The following is a 23,957-nucleotide window of genomic DNA, read 5'->3' on the forward strand; positions in this document are numbered from 1 at the left end:
GAGATATCCTACTTCAGCTCTCGTGTCACCATCACCTGACCAGTTGTGTAATTCATGAAAGCATAGACACATTGTTACACATTGTCTGTTAACACACAATAAGGCAGGGTCAGTATTTTAAAATGTAGACAGCATGCTCAAGTTGGCCATTCACCTGTGAATGGAACCCGCACTCTCTTATTACATGAGTGTCAATGTATATATATGACAGCACTGCTATAGATATTCCATGTAGAGCGTTTGAATAACGAACCCGCTGCTAGAACGTTATTCGTTATTCGAAAGACGAATAACGAAACACGAACCCTCTGGAAATATGGTAGGCTATATTTATTTTGCATTTTATAGAATTGATGGGCATACAGGGAATAACGAACCCAGTGCTGATTTGTGTTTCGTTATTCAGAAGTTTTGAATAATTAAACACCTCGTTCTCATTTGGTACACCTATGAATGGAACCCAGTTTCAGTGTATATATGTGACAGCTCTACTATAGATATTCCATTTAAAGCGTTTGAATAACGAACCCGCTGCTAGCACGTTATTCCTTATTCGAAAGACGAATAACGAAACACGAACCGGCTGCTAACTTCAGGCTGCTTATGTGCATCACGTCTAAATGCCATTGAAAGCCCCTGACTACCCCCAGCAGCAAAGCCTCACCAGATAGCAGCACATGCCAGGCCGTGAAAACGAATGTTCGACAAATGGTGGGGGAATAGCCGATTATTGATTGAGCTATCTTTAGCATTGATGTTTTTGCGACACACCCTGGTCGTCTATCGTGGTCGCACCTACAATACACCGCCCACGTGTTCTGTCGATACCTCTTTGCGTATTTCTGTAAATATCTGTTATTTATTTTCGCAAATATAAAGACAGAAAAAGACAAGATCCAATACATTGTTGTGGATGTCAGTTTTGTCAGTTCCGAAGCTGACAGTGTTCTCTAATGATAATATGAGACATTTTGGGATAATATCATCAACGGTACGCAATTATGTGTTGATTCATGCAAAATCATGTGTTAGCCTTAATGTTCCGTCACCATCAAAAGTCTTTGATATCAGTCTGAAAGCACTAAACGTTCTGTTCTGTGTCATACAAAGGTAACAAATTGGTATTCCTTAAAATACTCCACATATTCACACAAACATCTTTAGCCTGAGAAAATGAGAGCATAACTTGAGGCTTTGGACACATTCTTCTTCTGGCTCAGGACCGGAAGTTCTGCGCGCTGGAACACACACTTTTATTATTGCGGCTACCCGGTCCGACGCCCTTCTGAAGATGTAAATCGATCAGTGGATCCAGAGCATAAATAATCCACTAAGTAATCACCACGGGTTGGTTTATCAATCAACCATACACCCAACAGGTGTCTGGTGTTATTAATTGTATAATCATGACAACACAGTGTGACTTTGATTACTGTGGTTCGGACGAGACGTAGGATCGTACAAAATGTCTAAGCACTACTGTCAGTGACGATAACAAAAGCTCGCACTGCCTTTTGGGGGACAAGTCACTGTGTTATGTTGCGGCGTTAGATACAGTTATCGTCCCGTTGTCATCAGTGATCCAGTGTATTATTAACTTGTGTATATGGCAGACAGACAGACAGAAATAGTTTCTTAACGTGTCACAAGTTAAGAATGCAGTATAAAATCATGATTATAGCGTAAGTAAAAAATCTTAACAACCATGCAGCCAGTTTGGGGCTTATAAGACACTATCATAAAATCACAGAAATAATTGACGTCTAAAATATACTCATGCCAATAATGGTTGTCACCCACCTCCCCACCCCAACCCCACACACACCTCACACACCCACCCCACAACCCCTCTCCAATTAAAAAAAATGAAGGGGGTGACAACCATTATTGGCATGAGTTCTAATTACAGTACAAATACATTTAATATTTTTGGGGTTATTTTCAGTGAACAATTTGATAAAGAGATGCAAGGGGTTGGTGGATGGTGTTTTGCCCTGCAGTGAACAATATCAGGATCTAAATAATCAAATCGAGACCAGACGAACCAGTGTGCAATCGTCCATGAAAACGGCGATGTTCAACGAGCCATTTCATACAGATATGTGCCATGAGTTAGTCGAATAGCTATGAAACTACACGACCTTCTATATTATTTCAAGTATATCTTTATTAATATGCACTGTTTGAACTAACATTTCACAAGTTCTTTAAGCATCATCAAAGATAAACTATCCGTGTAATATGAAGAAAAAAGATAACCAACACCTCTACGCCTTTACTTCAAAACCCATTTCTTGTGTCCCCCGCCTTGATATTGCTGGAATATTGCTAAAAGCGGCGTATAACTAAACTCACTCACTCACTTTACTTCAAAGAGGCTTTGTGCACTGGCAAACAGATATAGTTCACAAATATTCTACCATTTCAAAACGAAATATCAAATCATTAAATATTAACCATTAAGAAGAAATTAATTTGATTAATATTCCCAATTTTGGTGCATGAACAACAATTACAAACAGTACTTATCAGTGGTGCACTGAGTAAGTGAGATAGCTAACTTTTTGTATGGATAACTGACAGACGTTATTGTCGCACAAACTGACACAAATATGTGGGATAGGGGAGATAACTCTAATTTTCAAAGTGGATTAATTTTCACAAAATGGCGGCACCCACGAACAGGTGCTCAAGTGATTTCATAGTACCACGGAAGAGCACTGACGCCCCCACCACCCTTGCCATCTAACCGACAGTATTCTTAACTGAACGTTACTTGTCTCTTAACGCATATGTTTCAGATTTGAATCATTCGACAGAGACAAGCTGGTGGTAAAGATCCATACGTTTTCCAAATAATCAAGAACTCGTGTTTACCATGTTTACAGACTCCAACGATGTGTGTAAATATATATTTTGAACAAACTGTAACCAACATAAAAGCTATTATGTATTAAGATTTAAAATCTGTTTCAAAAGTGTAATTTTCAGTTAACTAATACACTAATGTATATGAACATATAAACATCTTATTCGGTACCACCGGACCAACTTCTCGAGGAAAAACGTACAATATTCACTTCCTTTCTGATTTGACGTGCTACATTGTTTCACATCTATGAAATATTTAGCATGATATATACAATTATTGCATTTTCGTTCAAACAGCTAGAGGCTTTAGTCATTTCCCGCTGTAATAATACCTTTCATTTTCGCACTATATTTCTGTTTCATAGTTTTCTTGACCACATTTTAGACAAATAATTCTAAAATGGTATCTATAAGTTAAAAGTGATTGCATTGAAATACAATGTGGCATCAAAAATATTTCTGTCATGTAGGGGAAAGTGTAAACCATAAACGTTTTATGTATTTATTATTATGGTGAAAACACTTTATGGTAGTAAAATTGTCAAGCCATGTTTTTAATATTTTATGGAATCATAAGTACATAGTGACTTAAAAGTGATGTGTTACTTTTCAGCCTGGTAATTGTGACAATGTTGCTGAAAGAAAGGTGCAACTGCCCTGAGTGAGCTGAGAACAATAATGAGTAACAAGCGGTCTCACATCGACATTGACCCGGATTACGAAGATGTCACAGACCAGCAGGCTAAGCGACAAAGAGTGTTGGAGGAAGATGGTGAGATCCTAGTGATAGGGTATAACTAACTCTGCTTATGCTGAAGAAGGTGTTTTTATTAACCAGTTTTATCAAACAAAGCACAAATGTTACTTTGATGGTACACACTTTTGTGTGCTACTCAGAAATTACCAGGGGTATGAAATGTTCAATATAATAAAGCTTCAGCCTGTATCATTTACTCTGGGAATAGTCTGATTAACTTTCTTTCTAAGGTGCAGTGATTTGATATGCTTGTCTGAATGATTAGCTCGTTCATGAGCATTTATGCATGTTAAAAGCCTCACAGTTGTTGGCTCAGTCTTAGTTTTACGCCGCTCTTAGCAATATTCCAGCAATATCACAGTGGGGAAACACCAGAAATGGGCTTCACACATTATACCAATGTGGGGAATTGAACCAGGGTCTTCAGCGTGATGAACAAATGCTTTAAGGGACCGTTCATAATTTATGGCTAGACAGGGGGTGAAGATGATTTTTATGGAGAAACATGTACAATGTGAATGACACGCATGCACATACACACACACTAAAATTTATGTTGAAAGTAAGTTAGCCCCCTGCATGTCATGTACAAAATCAATGACTCTCCCTCCCCCTTCCCTTAATTTTTAAGCATATCCCCTGGTACATGAGCACACAATTGATGACCTACCTTCAAAGAACAAAATGGGTGGGAACCCCCCTCTAAAATCATCATCAACCACTTAAGCTTCCCTACAGCCCCCTCAGTCTTTTGAGGTGCTCTCAGGTCCTCACTCAGGCAGGGGTCATCTCTGAGTAAAGGTATGAATTTAATAAAGATACTGAGATCAGCATTGCTCCAGCATTATTCACTGGCCTCCAGAATTCTTTCAAATATGAAGAAATGGGTCATATTTAGTGTTGGTCACAAACTGTATTAATATATGCAAAACTGAGTTGATATAAGTAATTACTGGGTTGGAAGTAATTACCACATGCAATTTTAGTTGAATATCTTATACTCACAATGAAAATTATGTTTTTGTGTTGCTTTCTATTATAGCCAAGGAAGCCACCATTAAGAAGATTGAGAGCATCATTAAGGCCCAGTTTGAGGCTGAGATTCGACACAAGGAGGCGGAGATCAGTGTTGCAGATCAGGTAGGTCAGAGGGCTCATGCTTATTGACACTCATAGTGTTGTCAGTCGAATATTGAGCAAAACTGTTGACACAATGAGACTGTTTACATGTGATCACATGACCTGAATATTTGCATGATAGGGAACACAACTGTCACAGGTTGTCTGTCTGTGTTTCAGCAACTGAACCAGTCCCGCCTAGTTGTAGACAGACTGCGAGCCTGCATTGTGGCCTGTCACTACTCCACATCAATCCCAGGAACCAAGGTAGCTGGATATGGGGTTTATATAATGACTTGGTTATTACTTAGATGTGGGAAAATGATTCACTGTTAGCAATTATGTTAAGGGGTTCCATGATCCACTGAAAGAGCAGGTCAAAAGATGGAAGTTGGATGAGAACAACTAGGATTTGTAACTGACAAGGAGTTCATTCATCATGTTCATGTGGTTGAAAGGGTAAAGAGTTTTGATGTTAACCTGTAAGTATGAATTCACTTCTAATCCAACAGTTCACTTCTTTGAGAATGTTTGACACTGAAATGTGATCTACAATATGAAGGTTGCAGTTTCTGACTGACATGTAGAACTGGCTGATGAATGAATTGAAAAGTAATGACAGAGTGCGTTACTCGTTGGTTGGTTGTTGTTTAACGCCGTGCTGAGCAGTATTCCAGATATATGGCGGCAGTCAGTAAATAATCTGGACCAGACAATCCAGTGATCAACAGCCTGGCCACAGAATCCTGTTAGTGGGCTCTTACGACAAGCATGAGTTGCTGAAGACCAATAGTAACACAGATCTTCACGGGTTTAGTGCTTTATTCACCTCACTCACTCTGATGTCAGGGTAAACTCCCCGGTAGTGTTCGAATAGGCACCTGCCGGAGGTCCATGGCTGGTAAATATTGTGTAGGGCAGGTTGTTTCAAATCTATAGTGGTCCTTATGGCCTTCTGTAAACTTATTTGTAAATTCATTTTCACAATAAGCTGCATATTTTTTATATGAAAAAGCATCCACAGCTTGTGGGTCTTGCTTGCAACCTGGCGACACTGCTCCCATTTGTCATTTTGTACAGGACAAATGCCAGCCCCCGTCTATCCATCCTACAGTGAAGACCAGGCTTGGGAAGGCCCCGGCTACAGTCACCAGCAACACAGCCCATGATGGGGAGTTTGAAACAGGATCTGATGTCTGGCCCCAGGATCATCTCATGGAGAGTGAGAAAACACCTTCAGCCACTGATGGATCCTCATCTGTTAAGGTGTGCTCTTTAGTAGGGCAGATAATGGAAAAATCGTTCACTTTGTGATACAAGCAACAAAATTTGCATGCATGTTCACTTTGGTACACTTACTGAAAAAATAACGTTGGCCACTCAAAATTCCAAGATGACCACCATTTTTCAAGATGTCCGCCAGTTACATTACACTATCTTTGTTTCAGCTCCTAAAAACAGAATTTCTCTCAGATTTTCAACGTATTTGTGTCTCAGTGTGTTAATTAAGATATTGTCCATGCTATGTAGCAAAATATGAGTGCTTCCAAAATCCAAGATGGCCACCAGTTTTCCAAAAACAGTAAAGTTTTGAAAATATTTCTTCCATTTTGAACTCAAAACAAGACAGAATCAAAAGTAGTCTCCATATTTGACTTTCATCATAACATCTCTAGAATGGATGATGTAATAGGCCAGAAAACATATTGATATTTGCTTGCATTGTTCAGGCATGTGTTTAGCCTAGTGTTTTGTTGCAGCCACTGGAGTCTGCTCCACCATCTATAATTCTTTCCCCTGACAAGATCGTGGATACCAGGGGTGCACGCTTCAAGATCAAAAAGAAAATCATTGTTGGAAATATCTCAAAGTAAATCGTTTGATACATACTTATAAAATTCTTCTTCCCTGATTTTTTACACATAACTTACCTGAGATACTGTACATTTTGCTAAGCCAAGAAGTTGGGTTTAAATCCCTGTTTGGTTCAGATTAAAGAAATAAAGTTTACACTAGTCCTTCACTCTCTGTGCTAGCTGATACCCTTATGTTTGCTTCTGAGATAACTGTTGGTGTAGTTATAGTAGTGGTTGTCCGGGATATACTTTCACTTGGTTAACATGTGTCATGTGTTCAGATTCATACCCCTGGAGCGTAGGGAGGTCAATGACCAGTCAACTCACAAGTGGATGGTGTATGTACGCGGACCAAAGGACAAACCAAACATTGACACCTTTGTGAAGAAGGTGTGGTTCTTCCTGCATCCCAGCTACAAGCCAAATGATCTTGTGGAAATAACGTGAGTTGTCTTGTTGTGACTTTTGCATATATTTCACACAAAATTCTCATTATATGAATAAAATCAGAGTAAAACCTATTGACAGTGGCACTAAAGTACTGGCAGAACTAGAATGAACTGAATTATTTTTTCATCCTGAGCCAACACATTGCACTTTCCTCCTTCACTTCAAGGGGGCAGTGGGGTAGCCTAGTGGTTAAAGCGTCGGCTCGTCACGCCGAAGACCCGGGTTCGATTCCCCACATGGGCACAATGTGTGAAGCCCATTTCTGGTGTACCCCGCCCTGATTTTGCTGGAATATTGCTAAAACGGCGTAAAACTATATTCACTCACTCACTCCTTCACTTCAATCATATTACTTAAAATCCTAAACATTTCCACCTCATGAGCATTTTCCCAAGGGAAGAGAGTTAACTGACTTGAAAAGCCCAGTTTTCACCTTTTCCGTAACAAATTTTGGTGTTATTGATTTGATTAACAAGTCTATGCATTGTCCAAAGTTGTGTTATGAAATCAACACCTGGTTCTGGTTCAAGACCTTTCTGTGGTTCATGGGTTGCCCTCTCCTTACAGACAACCCCCATACCACTTAACTCGCAGAGGTTGGGGGGAGTTCCCGGTCCGTGTCCAACTTCACTTCCTGGACCCACGAAACAAGCGGGTCGATGTTATCCACAACCTGAAGGTAATACACCCACTGTTGTGACACCGGAAGATGTCATAGTCTGGGATGTAGCTGCAGCAGATTCTGAACAAAACTCTCTCTAGACATTTGCTTGTATTTGTCTTTATACAAGATTCTTTATTTCCTGTGCTTTGAACAGTCAATTTCGCCAGTTTAGTACTTGTACATTCTGTTAGATATTGTGAATAAAGAGTCAGGAAAACTACCAAACAGCTCTGGATCTTTGGAGATCCTGCTTTACATTTGATCCTCAGCAGCCCATGCTTGTTGTAAGAGGAAACTACACTTGAAGTATGAGGTGGCTGACTGGATGAGGTGGCCGAAATTCACTGACTTTGATGCTGTATGTCATCATCTCCCGGTAGGTCAGTACTGACAATGTCAGCCACTGGTTTGTCTAATCCTGACTTGGTTGCTTACAGAAAGCTGTCATATCATGTGTGGCAGGAAACATCAAACAAACTAAGGAATGGTGATTACTAATATCAGTTAGGTTTGACAAATTAACTTAACCATTTTGTTTCAGCTGGACAAAACCTGCACTGGTCTACAGACGCTTGGTGCTGAAACTGTGAGTACACTTCCTGAACTTCACTGCCTTCATGGTGTAGTGGTTAGAGTGTCTGCCCATAGAGTGGAAGGTCGCAGGTACTACACCCGGCCGCGTCATACCTAAAGACATTAAAATATGGTACTTCTTGTTCCCTGCCTGGTGCTCGGCATTAATGGGTAAAACAAGGACTGGTCGGCTCGGAGTCAGTGTTATGTGTCTGAGTGGGATATTCCTTTCAGGTTGCTTTGATATAAACAAATCAAGCGAAGTTAAAGAGTACCCTATTCTTTGATATGACAGATTAACGATTGTCAATTTAAAGAATAGGTGTTCTTTCATTTCTTTTAAGTATTATACAGGGGCGGTGGGGTAGCCTAGTGGTTAAAGCATTGGCTCGTCACGCTGAAGGCCCGGGTTCGAATCCCCACATGGGTACAATGTGTGAAGCCCATTTCTGGTGTCCCCCGCCTTGATGTTGCTGGAATATTGCTAAAAGCGGCATAAAACCAAACTCAATCAGTCTGTTTGAGTATTATACATTCAGATACTTAAGAGTTAAATTTGAGTAATGTATTACAGATTGTGGAGATTGAGTTGGAGCGAGAGACATCACAGAATGAAGTTCCTCTGCCGTTGTCGTCTGACTCAGGCCGTCTGCATAGCAAACAAGTATCAGATGACTTCAGTGACAATGTGAATACGACGATTGAAAATCGGCCTGATGATAGTGTGTTCAGTGCAGATGTTAGGCAGAGGACAGAAGTTTCAATGGAAGTTGATACAGAGAACAGTGTCAAATCTAACTCGGTAAAGACTGAAGTGGGCAATACAAATGGAAACAAGGACAGTTGTATTCAAAATGGTGCTCAAGATATGAATAGTCCACCCAAAGTCAATGGTAAAGCCTCTATGGCACCCAAATGCAATATAACAACAAACAGTACTCCCAAAGTCATTCATCTAAAAACTAAGAGTGTTTTACATAGTGACATTATCACAAGTCCTAAGCAAGAAGATAAACATTCCACAGTGTCTCCTACCTCGGCCGAGCTGACTCCACAGCCTGGTGTTATGTACATGCGATGTAAGGACCAGCAAGGTCACCTCCTGCTGCTTCCCTACAAGCTGGGCACCCCACACGGAGCTGGCACACAGCAGCCCGACCCCAGTGCCTTGAACAAGTCACCTGCTACACCTACCTCAACTCCTAAGACATCAGGGTCAGTGTCTATACCTCAGCCTAGTGCATCTCCTTCCACAAAGACTACAAACCTTGTCCTGAAGGTCACACCAACAGGGTTAAAACTGGTTCCGTCTGAGAGTGAGCCGAGTTCCACGTCAGTTGCCAAGCCAACTCATATTCTTCAAGGGTCTGAAGCTGGTGGGAAACCTAAACTGAAGTCTCTACTTAACGCTGGTTCCTTCACACCCAATACAAACTCTGTACTTCAACAGAAGGGGACTGGTGGAGTCAAGCCTGGTGTACTGAAACCCTCCAATACATCTGTGAACTCATTGTCCAAATCTCATCCAAATCTCAAACTATCCAACCAGACTGTGCCAAATCTAACTTCTAAAATGCCTCCACCTCGCTCAGATACCAAATCAAACCAGTCACTTGTTTTAGCAAATATTGGTGACAAACAGATTTTGTTGAAGGTCGTACCAGGGGCAGATAATCAGGTTCTCCTTGTGCCAAATCAGCCATCTTGTACACAGCAAACCAGTCAGTCCTCAGGGATTGCCAAAACTCCCACTGTATTAGGCCAGCCACAAAAGTCACTTCTCACAACAACCTTGACAAATCCCACAACACTCCCACAACAAATAGGACAGAAATCTCTTACATTCTCTTTCGGATCATCTCCCTTTAGCATGCAACCAGCTCACCAGAAACAAGATGCCACAAATTCAGCCAGTCAAAAACAGTGCTCAAATTTCGACCCTGAGAAGAAGATTCATGTGTGGAAGAAGAAAATTAGAGATTTGGCTGGATTTAGTGAAGAAATCCTGCCTTTGAGGTAAGGATGCTTCTTTCATATGTTGAAATATTCATAGTGAGGATGGGTTGTCCTCTTGTCAGGAACTGCATTTCACTGTACAGAGTTTTGTCCCTTTGGCACCCAAAAGTCCTATGATTATGGGTTTGAATTCTGCTTTGCCCTAATCATATTTCTAGGTTTGTCAGCATCATGCAATGCTCGTAGGTTTCACCTGAGTGGTATATGTCTGAGACCTGCATCACTTACTGCTTTTATTCCCCTTTTACCTGATACACTGTTGTAACAGGAATACTAAGTGGCATTTAAACCAACTCACTGGCTGTTATTTTACAGCAATGCCTTAAGAATATTTTCACTTCTACCATTTGAGAGAAAGTGGCGACAATGGTTAATTTTTAACTAATCCTGCACTACTTACTTCCTGCACTTATTGCTTATCGCTCGAAAAGCGTGGCTTGCCAGATGATGTTAAAAGACGTAGAACTGCAATCACTTCCTGGTCTTGGCTGCTACTCGTCTGCGCATGCGTCACTGGAAGGTGACGTCAGCCACCTCAGATTATTGCTTTTCGCACGCCTCGCTAGACGTGTGGGTTGCCAGCTGTTCATTGTTTCCTATGGGATTTTTTGTGTGTGGTTAATAAACTGACTTTGTGTGTATTATTTTCTTTTTCTTCTGTGAGAAGTGTAGGTATTATCTTTCACTTTCTCTTATTATTTTAGTTAAGTAGTTCTGTTGAGTGATGTCGTTCGTTTATGCACGGTCCCGTCATCACTCTATTACTTCACCATTTCAACACTTCGCCGTATTTGTAGTTGTGTTTTATTTGGTTCAGGCTTATATACTATACCATACAGTAGTGGTATATTTTATTATGTCTGTATTATGGTCTCTTTATCATTCAGTTCTTTGAGACGTTGTTCTCAATTATGCTGTTGTATTCATTACCATTGTATGTAATGTTTTATGTGCGTTCACTGGGTTTTCTGCTTCATTGCAGATCCATGTACAGCGCAAGTTGTATACATTGTAAGGGTGGGAAGTCTCGTAAAGACCCTCATCCCCTATGTTTGAATTGTACCAATCAATGTTCCCCTTGGCCATAAATGTGCCAGCTGTGCTGTTCTTTCACCCAAGAGTTTCTCCATTTATCTCCAGGTTTCTAGGAAGCGCCTGGGGCAACAGCGATGGAAGAATATGTCTTCTACTGCAGGTAGTGTTACCTCGACGCCGGTCTTGATGACCGCTACATCTACATCCAGTCCACAGCTTCCACTGTTTCTCCGAGTGCGTCTGTCACCAGCATCCAGATGATGACCTCGCCTCTTATGTCACCGTGCGTTACAGCGTTTGGCGCTTTGATGCTTGGAACTTCGGCACCTGGCGCTCCTTCGCCTCCTACGTTGTTGCCGATGTTATCACCGCAACGGCCGATGGGTCAAGAGTTTGCGCCGTGTCAGGCACCCCAGGCTCCTGTTTCGCAGTCCTTTTCAGTGTTCCCGGGGCAGGCGCCTTATGCATATCAACCGTCTACAGGTTTTCCAATGCCTCAGGCGTCTATGATGCAGACCCTTCACCGCAACCTGATGTTGCAAAGTCGCTTACTATTTGGGACTCGCCTTCCTTAATGTTACCGACACATGAGGCAGTCAGGGAGATTTTATCTACACTTAATGAAGATTTTCGCGGGGATGTCTCTCAACCCAACTATTAACGCGCCTAGAGTCCGACTTGATGACTATCCTATTCATGGCTTGGACTTTGCCCAGACAGTGACTAAGATGGATGAGGAGATAAAACGTGTGACAGGCTCTTCCTCTGTCCCCTCCTATAAAGTTCAGGACACAAGGGTAGCTGCTTTGGACTTGGAACTTAAGCGTATGCTCCGCCCTATATCGGCATTGGCGTCAGCGACTGATGCCATTACTCAGGACCTTAAGGAAGAAAATCCTGATCGACTGGATCATCTCTCAACTATGATGATGTGGCAGGTCAAGGTGCTCACTGACCTTCGTGAGCACCTTCGGTCAGCGCTTGCCAACGCATGCGGCATTCGTTGGCAAGGCTTCCTCTCCTTTTCTTCATCGGATTCGGAGTTTCAACCGAAGTATTCAACCAACCCTGGTCGTCGTCGACACTGTTTAACAACGCAATTCATGACATTTATCGGGAGGTGTGTGAATTTGCCAAAGGGGAGACAGCTGTGAAAGCTTTTCAAAAGGGGCAACACCCTTCCTCCATGCCATCCAACACCTACCAACCCCGCCGACCGTCTGTTTGGCGTGCCAGAAATCCAGCGCCGTCTTGTGGCAGGGGACGTGGTGCCAAGTCTAGATCAGACAGGGGAGGATATAAATGTTGCCGTGCTCCCGCCTAGGGCGATGGTCGTAGAGGCAAGTAAAGTGAGGGACATGCACGACTGGACACTCCCACCTCCAGTCGTCCCAGTTTATCCTACACCAGTAGGTGGGAGAATAGGGATTTTCTGAGAAAATTGGTCCATCCTAGAGGATCCATACGTCACCGATATATTGAGGCAGGGGTTTCGGCTCCCCCTCCTCTCTGATCCACCTCTGATGCTGTTCCCGCAACGGCACAATCACTCCCAGATTCAACACCACCTCTTAGCGGAGAACATAGCTATTCTTATTTCTCTATAGTTATTCTTTATTCTCCAATATTCTTAGTGCCAAAGAAAGGGTCCACGAAAATGAGGATGAATCACAATCTGTCCTATTTCAACGAGACTTTCCTGGAACGTCCTCCGCACTTCTGAATGACGTCCCTTGAATACCTCAAATCCATGGTATGCGTCTACGACTTCCTCAGGATGCATACTTGCAGGATGCATACCTCCATGTTCCAATACGCCCCAGCGACAGGAAGTACCTGCGATTTTATTTCAACATTCAACATTTCCAATGGGCTGTCCTCCCAGTTGGAATTTCAACGGCCCTGTGGTTGTTCACACATATCACAACTCCTATTTCCTGGTATCTTCATTCAGTGTTCATTTTAGCCTTGATAAAAAGTCGGCCCATGGCCCACCAGCCCTCAGTTATGTGGGCCATTTAGAAAATAGTGTGAGTCATGTCAAATTGCTATGACTTGTTAGACATACAGTACTAATTAGTTACTAATTTGAGTTCACTTACTGGTCCGATAATTGTCTGTGCCATTCTCTGTAAACACATTATTTTTGTGATGGGTAATACACACCGTACATAGCATGCGATTTGACTCTTTTTTCGAATGATACCCATGGGTAAAGCTGCAACCACGTATTTTGAAAAACACGTGGGCATGATACATCGCCCTGGCATTTCTCCTCAGACCCATCCTCTTTTTGGTTATCATCGTCGCTGTTGGTTGTGCTTTCTGTATCGTCATCATGACAAGGTTTTTGCTTTTTTCGCAAAATAAGAAAGAATTTTCGATTGACCAATCGGAATCTGTTTTACAAAGCGCATCAGGCCACCAGATTACCAACTGTTTGTAGATGCCTCCATGCAGGGTTGGGGCGCTCACTTACACGATCAGACGGCTGCGGCCTTTGGTCGGGTCAACACCAAAGCTGGCACATAAACAGTCTGGAGTTGGAGGCTGTGATCCTCGCTATCCATCACTGGGCGCATCGACTACGAGGAACTTGTCTTCTGGTGGCCACAGACAACACCGCGGTGGTATGGTACATCCGGAAGCAAGGGTCGACACGCTCATAGTTCCCCGATCAGACTTTTCGTCCCTTTCAACTGGTCGACGATCTCCACATTCTGTTGAGAGTTCTGCATATTCCGGGGTGCCGAAACATACTAGCAGACGCTCTCTTGAGACCCGACAGAGTTGCTCCCACGGAATGGATGCTACACAAGGAGGCCTTCTCTCTCCTGAGTCACGCTCTGAGTTCTTCAAACATAGATCTGTTTGCCACCAGTCAAAACCATCAACTGCCAGTGTATGTGTCCCGAGTCCCGGATCCAGAGGCTTGGGCGATGGATGGTCTCAGCCTATCGTGGGAGGGGCTTCACGCGTATGCTTTTCCACCGCTGGTTCTACTACCCAAAGTTCTCGCAAAAGTCAAGGGACGACTTGCCTTCGACTGATTTTGGTCGCGCCTTGGTGGCCAGCCAGGAAATGGTTTCCCGTTCTAAAAAGTGGTATGAGATCCCTTTCCTCTATGTGGAGGAACGTTCTCATGCACCCTCACAGCCGTCTTCCGCATCCTGCTCCAGATCGGTTCAATCTGCACGCATGGACCAGAAAGCACTGAATGCTAAGGGGTTTTCAGTCAGAGCAGCCAAAGCCATTGCGACGGCGCACAGAACTTCTACTAGACACTTGTACGACGACAAGTGGCAGTCGTTTGAACGATTTTGTGGTACCAGGAAGCAGGATCTGCTGAAAGCGTCGCCTCAATTCATAGCAGATTTCCTACTTTATCTCCGAATGTCCAGGCGTCTAAAGGGAGTCACCATTGCCACGTATTTGGCGGCAATTAGCTCAGTTTTAGACCATTGACTGCGTCTGTGGTACACGAAACAGTTATTTCTTCCCCTATCCCGGGCGTCACAATCAGATGTCAGCAAAAACACAATTGCCTTATGGTTGAGAATGACGATTCTTCAAGCATATAAAACGGCTGGGCTGGACCCTCCTATATCCTCTCATCCACACGAGATTCGACGAGCGCTTGATTCGACTATGGCGCTTGACAGTAATTGTACTGTGTCATCCATTATGAAAGGTTGTTTCTGGAGGTCGGACACAGGTTTTGCCAGTCATTATTTGCGTGACATGGCTGTCAAGGATGTTAACGATGTCCACAGCTTCGGACCATTGGTGGTTGCTCAACAACTTGCCATCCCCCGAAGAAAGTGACCCTCCCACGGACCACCATGTGGGGAATGAGTTGTTTTCTTCTGAAACAACTAGGTATGTCAGTTAAGGAGTTATACTTGTGTTTCAAGTCCATGCTTTTTACTGCATTCCTTAAGCTTCGCCAGCTTTAAAATTAGTGGTTCTTTTCATTAATGACTCGGTCTTATTTGCAAATTACCACTGCCTGATCATCACTCGCTGATTCGCTCTCTGTTCTAGGCGCATTACCAACGCTTACCGAGCATGGGATTTACAGATTGAGCTGGCTGCTATTATATAAGCGAGGCGATCCTTCAAATGGCACGCCCACCTTCCAGCCTGTCGGATAAAAGTGCAGGAAGTAAGTAGTGCAGGATAAGTTAAAAATTTAGTAAAATCTTAAGTATTTTTTATATTTGTATCCTTATCCTGCACTACTTAGGATAAGGGCCCACCCTGCACTATCAGCTACCTCTTTGTTTGCCATCTGTGGGACTTCTGGCAATAATCTGAGGTGGCTGACGTCACCTTCCGGTGACACATGCGCAGACGTGTAGCAGTCAAGACCAGGAAGTGATTGCAGCTCTATGTCTTTGAACATCATCTGGCAAGCCAAACTTTTCGAGCCGTAAGCAATAAGTGCAGGAAGTAAGTAGTGCAGGATAAGTATACCAATCTATAAAAATATTTAGTTTTTACTCATTTTGTTCACTCATTAAAAATATTGATCTTTGTAACTTTGTATGACAAAGTGACAGTTGTTACCACTGATCAATATATTGGATAGTGTGCCTCAGTGACAGTAGACAGAGGCTTGTACATTTAATCTTATACAGGGCAGTGGGGTAGCCTAGTGGTTAAAGTGTTTGCTTTTCACACCAAAGACCCGTGTTTGATTCCCCACATGGGTACAATGTCTGAAGCCCATTTCTGGTGTCTGCCATTGTGATATTGCTGTAATATTGCTAAAAGCAGTGTAAAACTTCACTCACTCGCTTTTCTGACGTAATGATCAGTTACAGACTGTGATATAGGTGAAATATTGCTGAATATAGCTTAAAACAGTATTCCATGTACCATGATTGCTTCGTTACATCACATATTCAACTGCAGATTAGTGGACTATCCAGATCTGTTATCAATTATCCGAGCTGCAGTTCGAAGACATCCTGTTGTCAATGAAGTTGTAGGTAAGGGATTCATAAAACATGATATTTCTTCTCAGAATTTCCTGTGTTTAATGTGTTGTTTTATCGTTTATGGTTGGCATGACGATGCCATTTCCATTCTGTTATCTGCATCCATGATTGTCCAGGGAATTGTATCTTCTATTACAATCAGTATGTTTGAACCATTTGCCTGGCTCTGTTTTGGAAGCACCAACTCCGTCTGTTTTAGAACAAACATTACACATGATTTCTCTTGCTCATGAGGTTGTAATCAACATCAAATAAAACTACCTCTTTTGCATTTGTTGAATTTGAGTTTGTCATAGATCTATTTTCAAAATCATCCAAGGAACTCTCACTGTATCACACAACTGTTATAAATGGTTTTATCTTACCTCCGCATCAGAATGTTGTGATCTGATTCAGTCATGTGATTTTCATGAAATAGCTTGTATCTTGACTGTGAGGAAATTAGATTTTTAAGCAGGTGAATAAATCCTTATACCTATACATGAAGAAAAGAGAAAACAACCTGCACGTAGATTTCTAAGGTGAGGTGCGATGGGGTAACCTAGTGGTTAACGCTGAAGACCCTGGTTCGATTCAGAACATGGGTACAATGTGTGAAGCCCTTTTCTGGTGTCAGGTGTCTGATATTGCTGGAATATTGCTAAAACCCAATTCACCCTTATCAGGAGAATAAATCCCTGCTACCCCAATGTGACTCCCCTTTGCCTTGGTGCCACTATTCAGTGATTATTTTGTACTAAATTTTTCCCCAGACCGCAGTCTTCACCCATACTGTGCACATTCTTCAGAGGAATGGCTCGGCTGGAATGTTGGCAAGAGACGGGCATCAGAGGTATGCTCAGTCATATTGTACCTCCGTCACTTTGCAGTGGCACAAATTCTGAGCATTGAGCACAAAGTGATGAAGTCTGGATATTGGTGGTTGATATAATTCTTTACAAAATCTCATCAAATTTATCATATCTCACTGACATTGATCTGAATAATTGTGAAGTCATAATAGTTTCATTCAGAGAACTGTAAACAAGCAGCAATATTTGTTTCTTCCATCCATGCTCATGGTGGCTATATGGATGAAACAGTGCTGATGATTTTATTTTTAACTCACTTTTTCCTGCATAATCGAACCAAGATCCTTGAGTTGATATGATAATTTATAGTTTAGTGAAAGTAAACAGGCAGACATGATAAGATTGTTGATACATTGGCCTTGCTAATGTCTGTGAGCTGAGGTTTTCGGTTTTCTCTTTGTGTATAGAAAGATGTATTCATGGTTTTATCAAACCCAACCCAATATGACTAATGCTGCTTGATGTTTTCCAGTGGCAAAGAGCTGCATCTGTCAGGAACTTCATTTTAGACCATCTGAAGGAGGAAAGTTCGTTCAAAGGGGAGCAACTCTGGACCACAAAACAGATCATGACTTGGTGTCGTCTTCATGCATTCAGCCCTCACCATCTAGGTACAAGTTCCTTACATTTTTATATTGTGTTAATTACAAGGGCAGATCCAACAGTGATGTACACACTCACACACAAACACTCAAGCATACACCTTGTATACTACTGCACCCTTTATGTTAACTACATCCTTGGCCACTTTGTGCAAAAGAAAATGTCAAAATCCGCCATCCATCTCTGAATATGTTGAATATTTATGGCCAGTTTTTACACGCGCCTAACCCTGTAAAGCTTCACTGGAGTTTCTGTGCATCATGATACTCTTAAGCAACAACATTCTTGGTATAAGGAGCACATGTTAGAAGTGAATTATAAGGTACTTTTCTCATGTTCTGAACTCGTGTTCACAGCTACTTTGGTTGATTTCTGTTGATGACGATTAACTGTAATATAAAGCCTCAATCTTGATGTTGTAACGAACATTGTTAAAGGAAAGTAAATCCACATTTTTCCAGAAAATGCAGAACATGTTGATGGTGTTGCGAATCCGCCAGTGTCTAAGTCGATGTCTCAAAAACATACTCCTGATAGCCCAGCCAAAAGACGACTGACCAGTCTGTCAGACCATGAACTATATCTTGACAAGGCAGACACTCTTCTAGCACAGATGGTACCCTCGGATGACAGTGAAGACAGTGACCTTGACATTGTGTCTGTTGGTAAGCTCAAATATCACCCTGGGAGTTCTACCCATACTACCTGGGATTCTGGAGCAAAAGATCCCCCCAATGCCATACTTGTTGTAAATGCCACTAGGGAAGTGAGTTGGTAGTCCACCGAAAGTAATTCATTTCTGGTTTGTTTGGTGTTTTTAGCTAAAATGACAGTGTGAGGCAGCTTCCTTGCTAAACACAATAGCAGGACATCAATATCTTGAAAACAAGTACTCACACTTAAGTTGTACACCCACTGACTAAAGGTTAGTTAGAGGAATACATCAATCATCTTCATATGTATGCTGTAAGCTTGTGAGAAGGAGGTGAAACTGGTGTGGGAAGGGAACGAAAACAGATTTTGGGGGTCAGGGTTTGGGGATAGGTATAATGTTTTCAATGTTGCTGTACTGCTTGAAACACAATTCACTGTGGCCACAACACCTGTCATAATGAGGACATGGTGTTGATGGAGCGATGGCAGTGCATTTGCTTTTAATGGCAATCTTCAAGTAATGGCACCAACACTCTAAATGCGCTATGAATAGCCTGAATGTTCAGGTAGTGGATTCCAGATAAACAACAGATTTTATAACAGCTTTTTCACTTTTCAAAGCACAATAATCAGAAAAAGTAGTTGCTAATATCACACGTGACTGCCTTTACTATAATAGTTTTTTGTTCTGATGTGATGACTTTGAACTTGTCCTCAAACACCATGATTTCAATCATAAATCATCTTTTTCTTTTCTGACAAGATTTGCCAAGGGTGAAATTAAAAGAGGAACCGCCTGTTGAACTTGAGAGTAACCATGACAACACTGATGTTATTCCCTCTGGTGATGAAGCTGCGTTTGTACAAGACATTGCTCAAGAGGTAGTGTATACTGCCCATGTTGTATATTGCAGTGTTGTTGACACTGGGCTCAGTTGTCTTCGGCAAAGAGTGGGACGGTTTCTTTGGTGTAGCCAACAGTGAAAAATTGATGATGAATCATAGATTCCTCCTGGAACAGGTGGTCCGACTTAGTTGATGGCTTGTCAGTGAACTCAATGACAGTGTATATCAATAATATAAGTAACTCAATAGTCAGGTCCAGATGTATTGCCGTTATCTGGCTGTAGCTCTCTCTCTCTCTCTCTTCAGTTCGTTACTGAAAACATGTTTGAAGACAGCTTACTCTGCAAAACATTGCCAGCTTTCCTGGGAGGAGCTCAGTTGTTTTGGTTTGAGAATTGAACCAGACATGAACTAAAGGTCTGACATCCATTTGAAAATGTTTGGATCCATTTTAGTACACTGTCTGAATGAAGCATCCATGTTAAACTCTAGCAGGGGATTTCAGTTTTTGTCAAAACTAGCACACGCAACGAAAAAACCCTCACAAGATTGTGTCAGATAACTTATGTTTGTATTTTTCTGCTCTGTGTTGCTGCAGTCAGTATGTTTGTGTATGCCATCCCCTGGTTGTATTTCAGATTGGAGTGAGGTTCCATCCAGCGCAGATTGAACCTGGTGTAGTCGGCTGTGTTGTAGAAGACACCATCTACACTGTGAGTGTAATTACCTCCATGGCCTCCATGGATATATGTGATGTAAGATAAGATAGACTCATAGAAGACACCATCTACACTGTGAGTGTAATTACCTCCATGGCCTCCATGGATATATTTGATGTAAGATAAGATAGACTCATAGAAGACACCATCTACACTGTGAGTGTAATTCCCTCCATGGCCTCCATGGATATATGTGATGTAAGATAAGATAGACTCATATTCATAACAAGCAAGTTGCACGAGTGACAACATTTGTATTTTCACTGCTGCCGAAATCCAAACAATTATTGATATGACATCTTATCCCAATTCTACACAAATGTAATTTTACTATATTGTATCAACATGTTTAAACATAATTATTGAACAGATTAATTAAATTTTTAACCCCCAACAGACTATTTCTTCACATTCTTTTACCGGGGCATGGGTGATCTTGACATCTAATCACTGTGCAGAGTTGCCTCCCTTTGGCCTGTGATTGTTTTTGATGCAGAGTTCACCCACATTGTGTTTGTCTGCACTATGCCTATACTAACAGGTTTCTTTTAAGTGATAAATTTCTTTGAGTGTCACTTTAAAGTTGGAAGTATTGACAAGCTTTATGTATGACAACTTCTTCAATTTCATGAGTGTGACTTATCAATACAAAATGGCTTGACAACTGTTCGCTAATCTGTATCATTGCAATCACAAAATAATCGAATTATGTTATCCATAAAGTTTGTCTGAGTGATAACTGTCTGAGACCTGCTGACACCTTTGATTGCCTTCCGACATTAAGGTGACATAATATAATGTCCAAGGCAGCATTAAGCCCCACTGACTGACTCACTCACTCATGCACTATCTGTTACCATGGTAACTCATGTTTACCATTTGTCTCTGCAGGTGATGTCAAGACTGGCTGAGGACATCTTGAGAGAGACGTTTTCAGTGGCAAAGTTGGAATCAAATGGGTAAGCAAAGATCAAGATCACTGTTGTGTAATGACCTTTTCATTAATATTCTCAGCTAATATCATTTTCCTTCAATACTAAAGATGCACGTAATATTTTGTGTTTATTTGTCTCTGTTCCAGCACTGTGGAAGAGCTATCAGCAGGCAACGTATTTAAGGCAATAAACAACATGGCAATAACAGATTTTCTCACTAACAAGCATCTTGGTATCCATGACAACACATCACCATCCTCTGGAGTCAGGTGACAGGAACCATGGCAATAAAAAGAAATTCCTAACCAGTTCAGATGTAACTGGTTGTTTACACTTGAATATTGTACAAGGCTAAAGTTGAACTGTGATTCAAAACAAAAATGGTATAAGATATATGCAGCCATGAATATAAATGAAATTGCTGTTATTTTGACCATACTCGCTTATTATACATGAAAATGTGTAGTTTATACACGCTCTAATTTAACAGTAGAAATTCCTGTACGACAGCATGTTTTAACGCTTAAAAACCAAAGTATAACACTCCAACGTGAGAAAAGGTTACCGGTGTCTCCTAATTTATTTGAAGTCATTGCCTGCGAATTTCTGGCTGATTTGTAAGAGTGAAATCTGACAGTTGAAACTAACCATGGATTAAAAATTATTCCATTTTTTTTGTTGTTTGTTGCCTATTATGAACGTCACTTGGTACTGCTCCAGATTTTTGGTCACACGATTTGATGGTCCCTTTTGGTCACACGGTCCACATGTTGTGACGAGTGCTTATTGTTAGACATAGACATAGTTTCAGTAAAATCAGGAGCTAGTGCTCAATAACGGTTCACAAATTTCTCAGGACTTTCAAATGACTGGTTACGACAACAACCTGGTGTGCGACCAGTCACGAGTATCACTTATGACAGTGAATGTATGTAGCTATTCAAGCAACCTTGAAAACGTTGACATTACAGACAACAATATACTTTATGTATCAAACAAAGACTTTCTAAATCCCATGGGAAAAACTCCATGAACTGTTAGACATTCCAGAAGTTTCTTTCTTCGATTGGAAATTTTGATTTGAACTTATGAAACATCTTTTAGAAACCAGTGGCAGAACGCTCAAGACAACAGCTATCTGAGTGTTTAATGTTAACTTCCTGTTTGTCATGTCATTGACAAGTTCTGATGCGGCCTCTATTCAAATATTTTCAGATCTTTGTGCACTGGGATCCAACACAGATCTGAGTTTGATGAGATTGAACTGAGACATTGAAACTGTTACTGGGTAATCACTGATTGTCAGTATGTATTGAAGAAGTTTAATCACACTTCCCAGGACAAACTCTTCACCTGAGGAGGCAGTGGGATACCCTCGTGGTTAAAGCGTTTGCTCATTACGCCTAAGACCAGGGTTCAATTCCCCACATGGATACAATGTATGAAGCGCTTTTCTGGAGTCCCCTGCTGTGATATTGCTGGAATATTGCTAAAAGTGGCATAAAACCATACTCGCTCACTTACTCACTCTTCACCTGAGGTCAGAGCTCAGCTGTGTTCAGGGTAGTGAATGCATGTCCTCTTATTTCTGGAAGGACAGGTTTTGTTTGGCAAATGTTATTGTTATTTGTTGAACAAATGCTAACTTTGTTAACTCATTTATATTCAGTTTAAAAAAAATGTAGTTGCCATGAAATATTTAATTTGTGATTGATGAAGATGTAGAATAAATATTGCTGCATTCATACTTGTTGGTTGTATCTGACATGAAACTGGAGTTTTTTGTTCTCTGTACTCTGCTTATTAAGAGACGTACACTATAACATGCAGATAGGTGTAGTCATCTGTAGTATAAATGACAGAGTTACTTCCCTTCTATCACTCCATTTGTCATTGTCTACAGCCTTTGGTTTCGGTGTAAGGGGTCTTTTCTCCTTATGTTGGTTGCCATAATCTGCTGTTGTAATCTGATCAAGACAGACCCTGTCTTTCATTTAGGATTTGTCAATTGCAGTATTACTATACTGGTTGATTCACTACTTGTAAGCTTCTGTCCTGCCCCTTACTGAAACACATTTAACATGTGTCATGTCTTCTTAGGCAAGTGAGTTTGAAATATGCCTCACATCCCACAACATGGAGGAGGCAGGGTAGCCTAGTGGTTGAAGCATTCGCTCGTCATGCCGAAGACCCTGGTTCGATTCCCCACATTGGTACAATGTGTGAAGCCCATTTCTTGTGTCCCCAACTGTGATATTGCTGGAATATTGCTAAATGCAGCGTTGATCTAAACTCACTCACTCTCACAACATGTGTACCCAGTAGTAGAAGACAGTAATATGACTGGTGATCCAATTATACTTGAAAAATCACAATGTTATGTCATTTCAATTTATTGTTAAATAAATCAGTAAACATTATGTAAACCTGTAAACATGATAGCCAGATTTCCTGAACGCGATCAAGAATGCAAGAATAGTTGTCCTGGACTCATAAACTAACTATGTTATCATCCCAAACGGGATTTCCTGCAATGTGCACTATCATTCAAAATTGCCACACCCATGTTAAGCTGTGAGGTTGAGCGTGCAACCGATAGGTGCAAAAATAGGTCAAATTGGTCAAATTTATCATATTTTCCATTAAATGAATCATGGGGAGCATCGTTTTATAAGTTTTCGTCGTCCCACAAGGGCACATTGAAACTATTTTATCCGTGCCATTTCAATATTTACTGTACAGTGGCACGCAAATTAAGCACTATTTCAAATCCCTGAAAATCATTTCCCTGTTTCAGCTTGAGTGTCAGATTAAGGACTATTATGATGATAAATTTGAACCTTCTTGGTAGAATTATCAGTTTGTTATTTTTTGGCTTGAAAATGCTTGCCAGAACTTTTAATGAAAAATATTGTTTCCCTCAGTGTAAATACTATTTTCCTCATATGTAATATAGTTGCATGTATCAGCTTGTGTTATGTATATTGAGCAGCTATTAAACTGAG

The 23,957-nt window shown here is 41.3% G+C and overlaps 1 protein-coding gene across 2 annotated transcripts; it reads left to right on the forward strand.

The window, feature by feature from the left end:
- The first annotated feature begins 2,660 nt into the window (after window positions 1-2,660).
- LOC124273875 (YEATS domain-containing protein 2-like) lies at window positions 2,661-22,695 on the forward strand. Of its 2 annotated transcripts, none has more exons than XM_046709215.1 (18): window positions 2,661-2,899; window positions 3,485-3,643; window positions 4,671-4,768; window positions 4,928-5,014; window positions 5,828-6,013; window positions 6,508-6,617; window positions 6,885-7,046; window positions 7,621-7,732; window positions 8,259-8,303; window positions 8,865-10,306; window positions 16,259-16,335; window positions 17,097-17,176; window positions 17,668-17,806; window positions 18,260-18,463; window positions 19,216-19,334; window positions 19,937-20,011; window positions 20,909-20,976; window positions 21,099-22,695. In XM_046709215.1, the coding sequence occupies exons 2-18, from the start codon at window positions 3,550-3,552 to the stop codon at window positions 21,223-21,225; spliced, it is 3,225 nt and encodes a 1,074-aa protein (XP_046565171.1). In that variant the 5' UTR covers window positions 2,661-2,899; window positions 3,485-3,549; the 3' UTR covers window positions 21,226-22,695. The 2 variants fall into 2 exon arrangements, with proteins under 2 accessions (XP_046565171.1, XP_046565170.1); XM_046709214.1 differs by having other exon boundaries at window positions 2,661-2,832.
- Window positions 22,696-23,957: the final 1,262 nt, after the last annotated feature.

Source organism: Haliotis rubra, unplaced genomic scaffold, assembly GCF_003918875.1.
Source record: "Haliotis rubra isolate DU_JTF1 unplaced genomic scaffold, ASM391887v1 Scf185, whole genome shotgun sequence".
Lineage (NCBI taxonomy): Eukaryota > Metazoa > Mollusca > Gastropoda > Lepetellida > Haliotidae > Haliotis > Haliotis rubra.

What these genes read in the sequence shown, in the direction of transcription:
- LOC124273875 (XM_046709215.1), top strand. Translation starts at nt 3,550, where the DNA reads ATGAGTAACAAGCGGTCTCACATCGACATTGACCCGGATTACGAAGAT. An exon ending in TAGAAGACACCATCTACACT is followed by an intron (nt 20,012 to 20,908) that starts GTGAGTGTAATT and finishes TTGTCTCTGCAG; the next exon opens with GTGATGTCAAGACTGGCTGA. An exon ending in GCAAAGTTGGAATCAAATGG is followed by an intron (nt 20,977 to 21,098) that starts GTAAGCAAAGAT and finishes TCTCTGTTCCAG; the next exon opens with CACTGTGGAAGAGCTATCAG.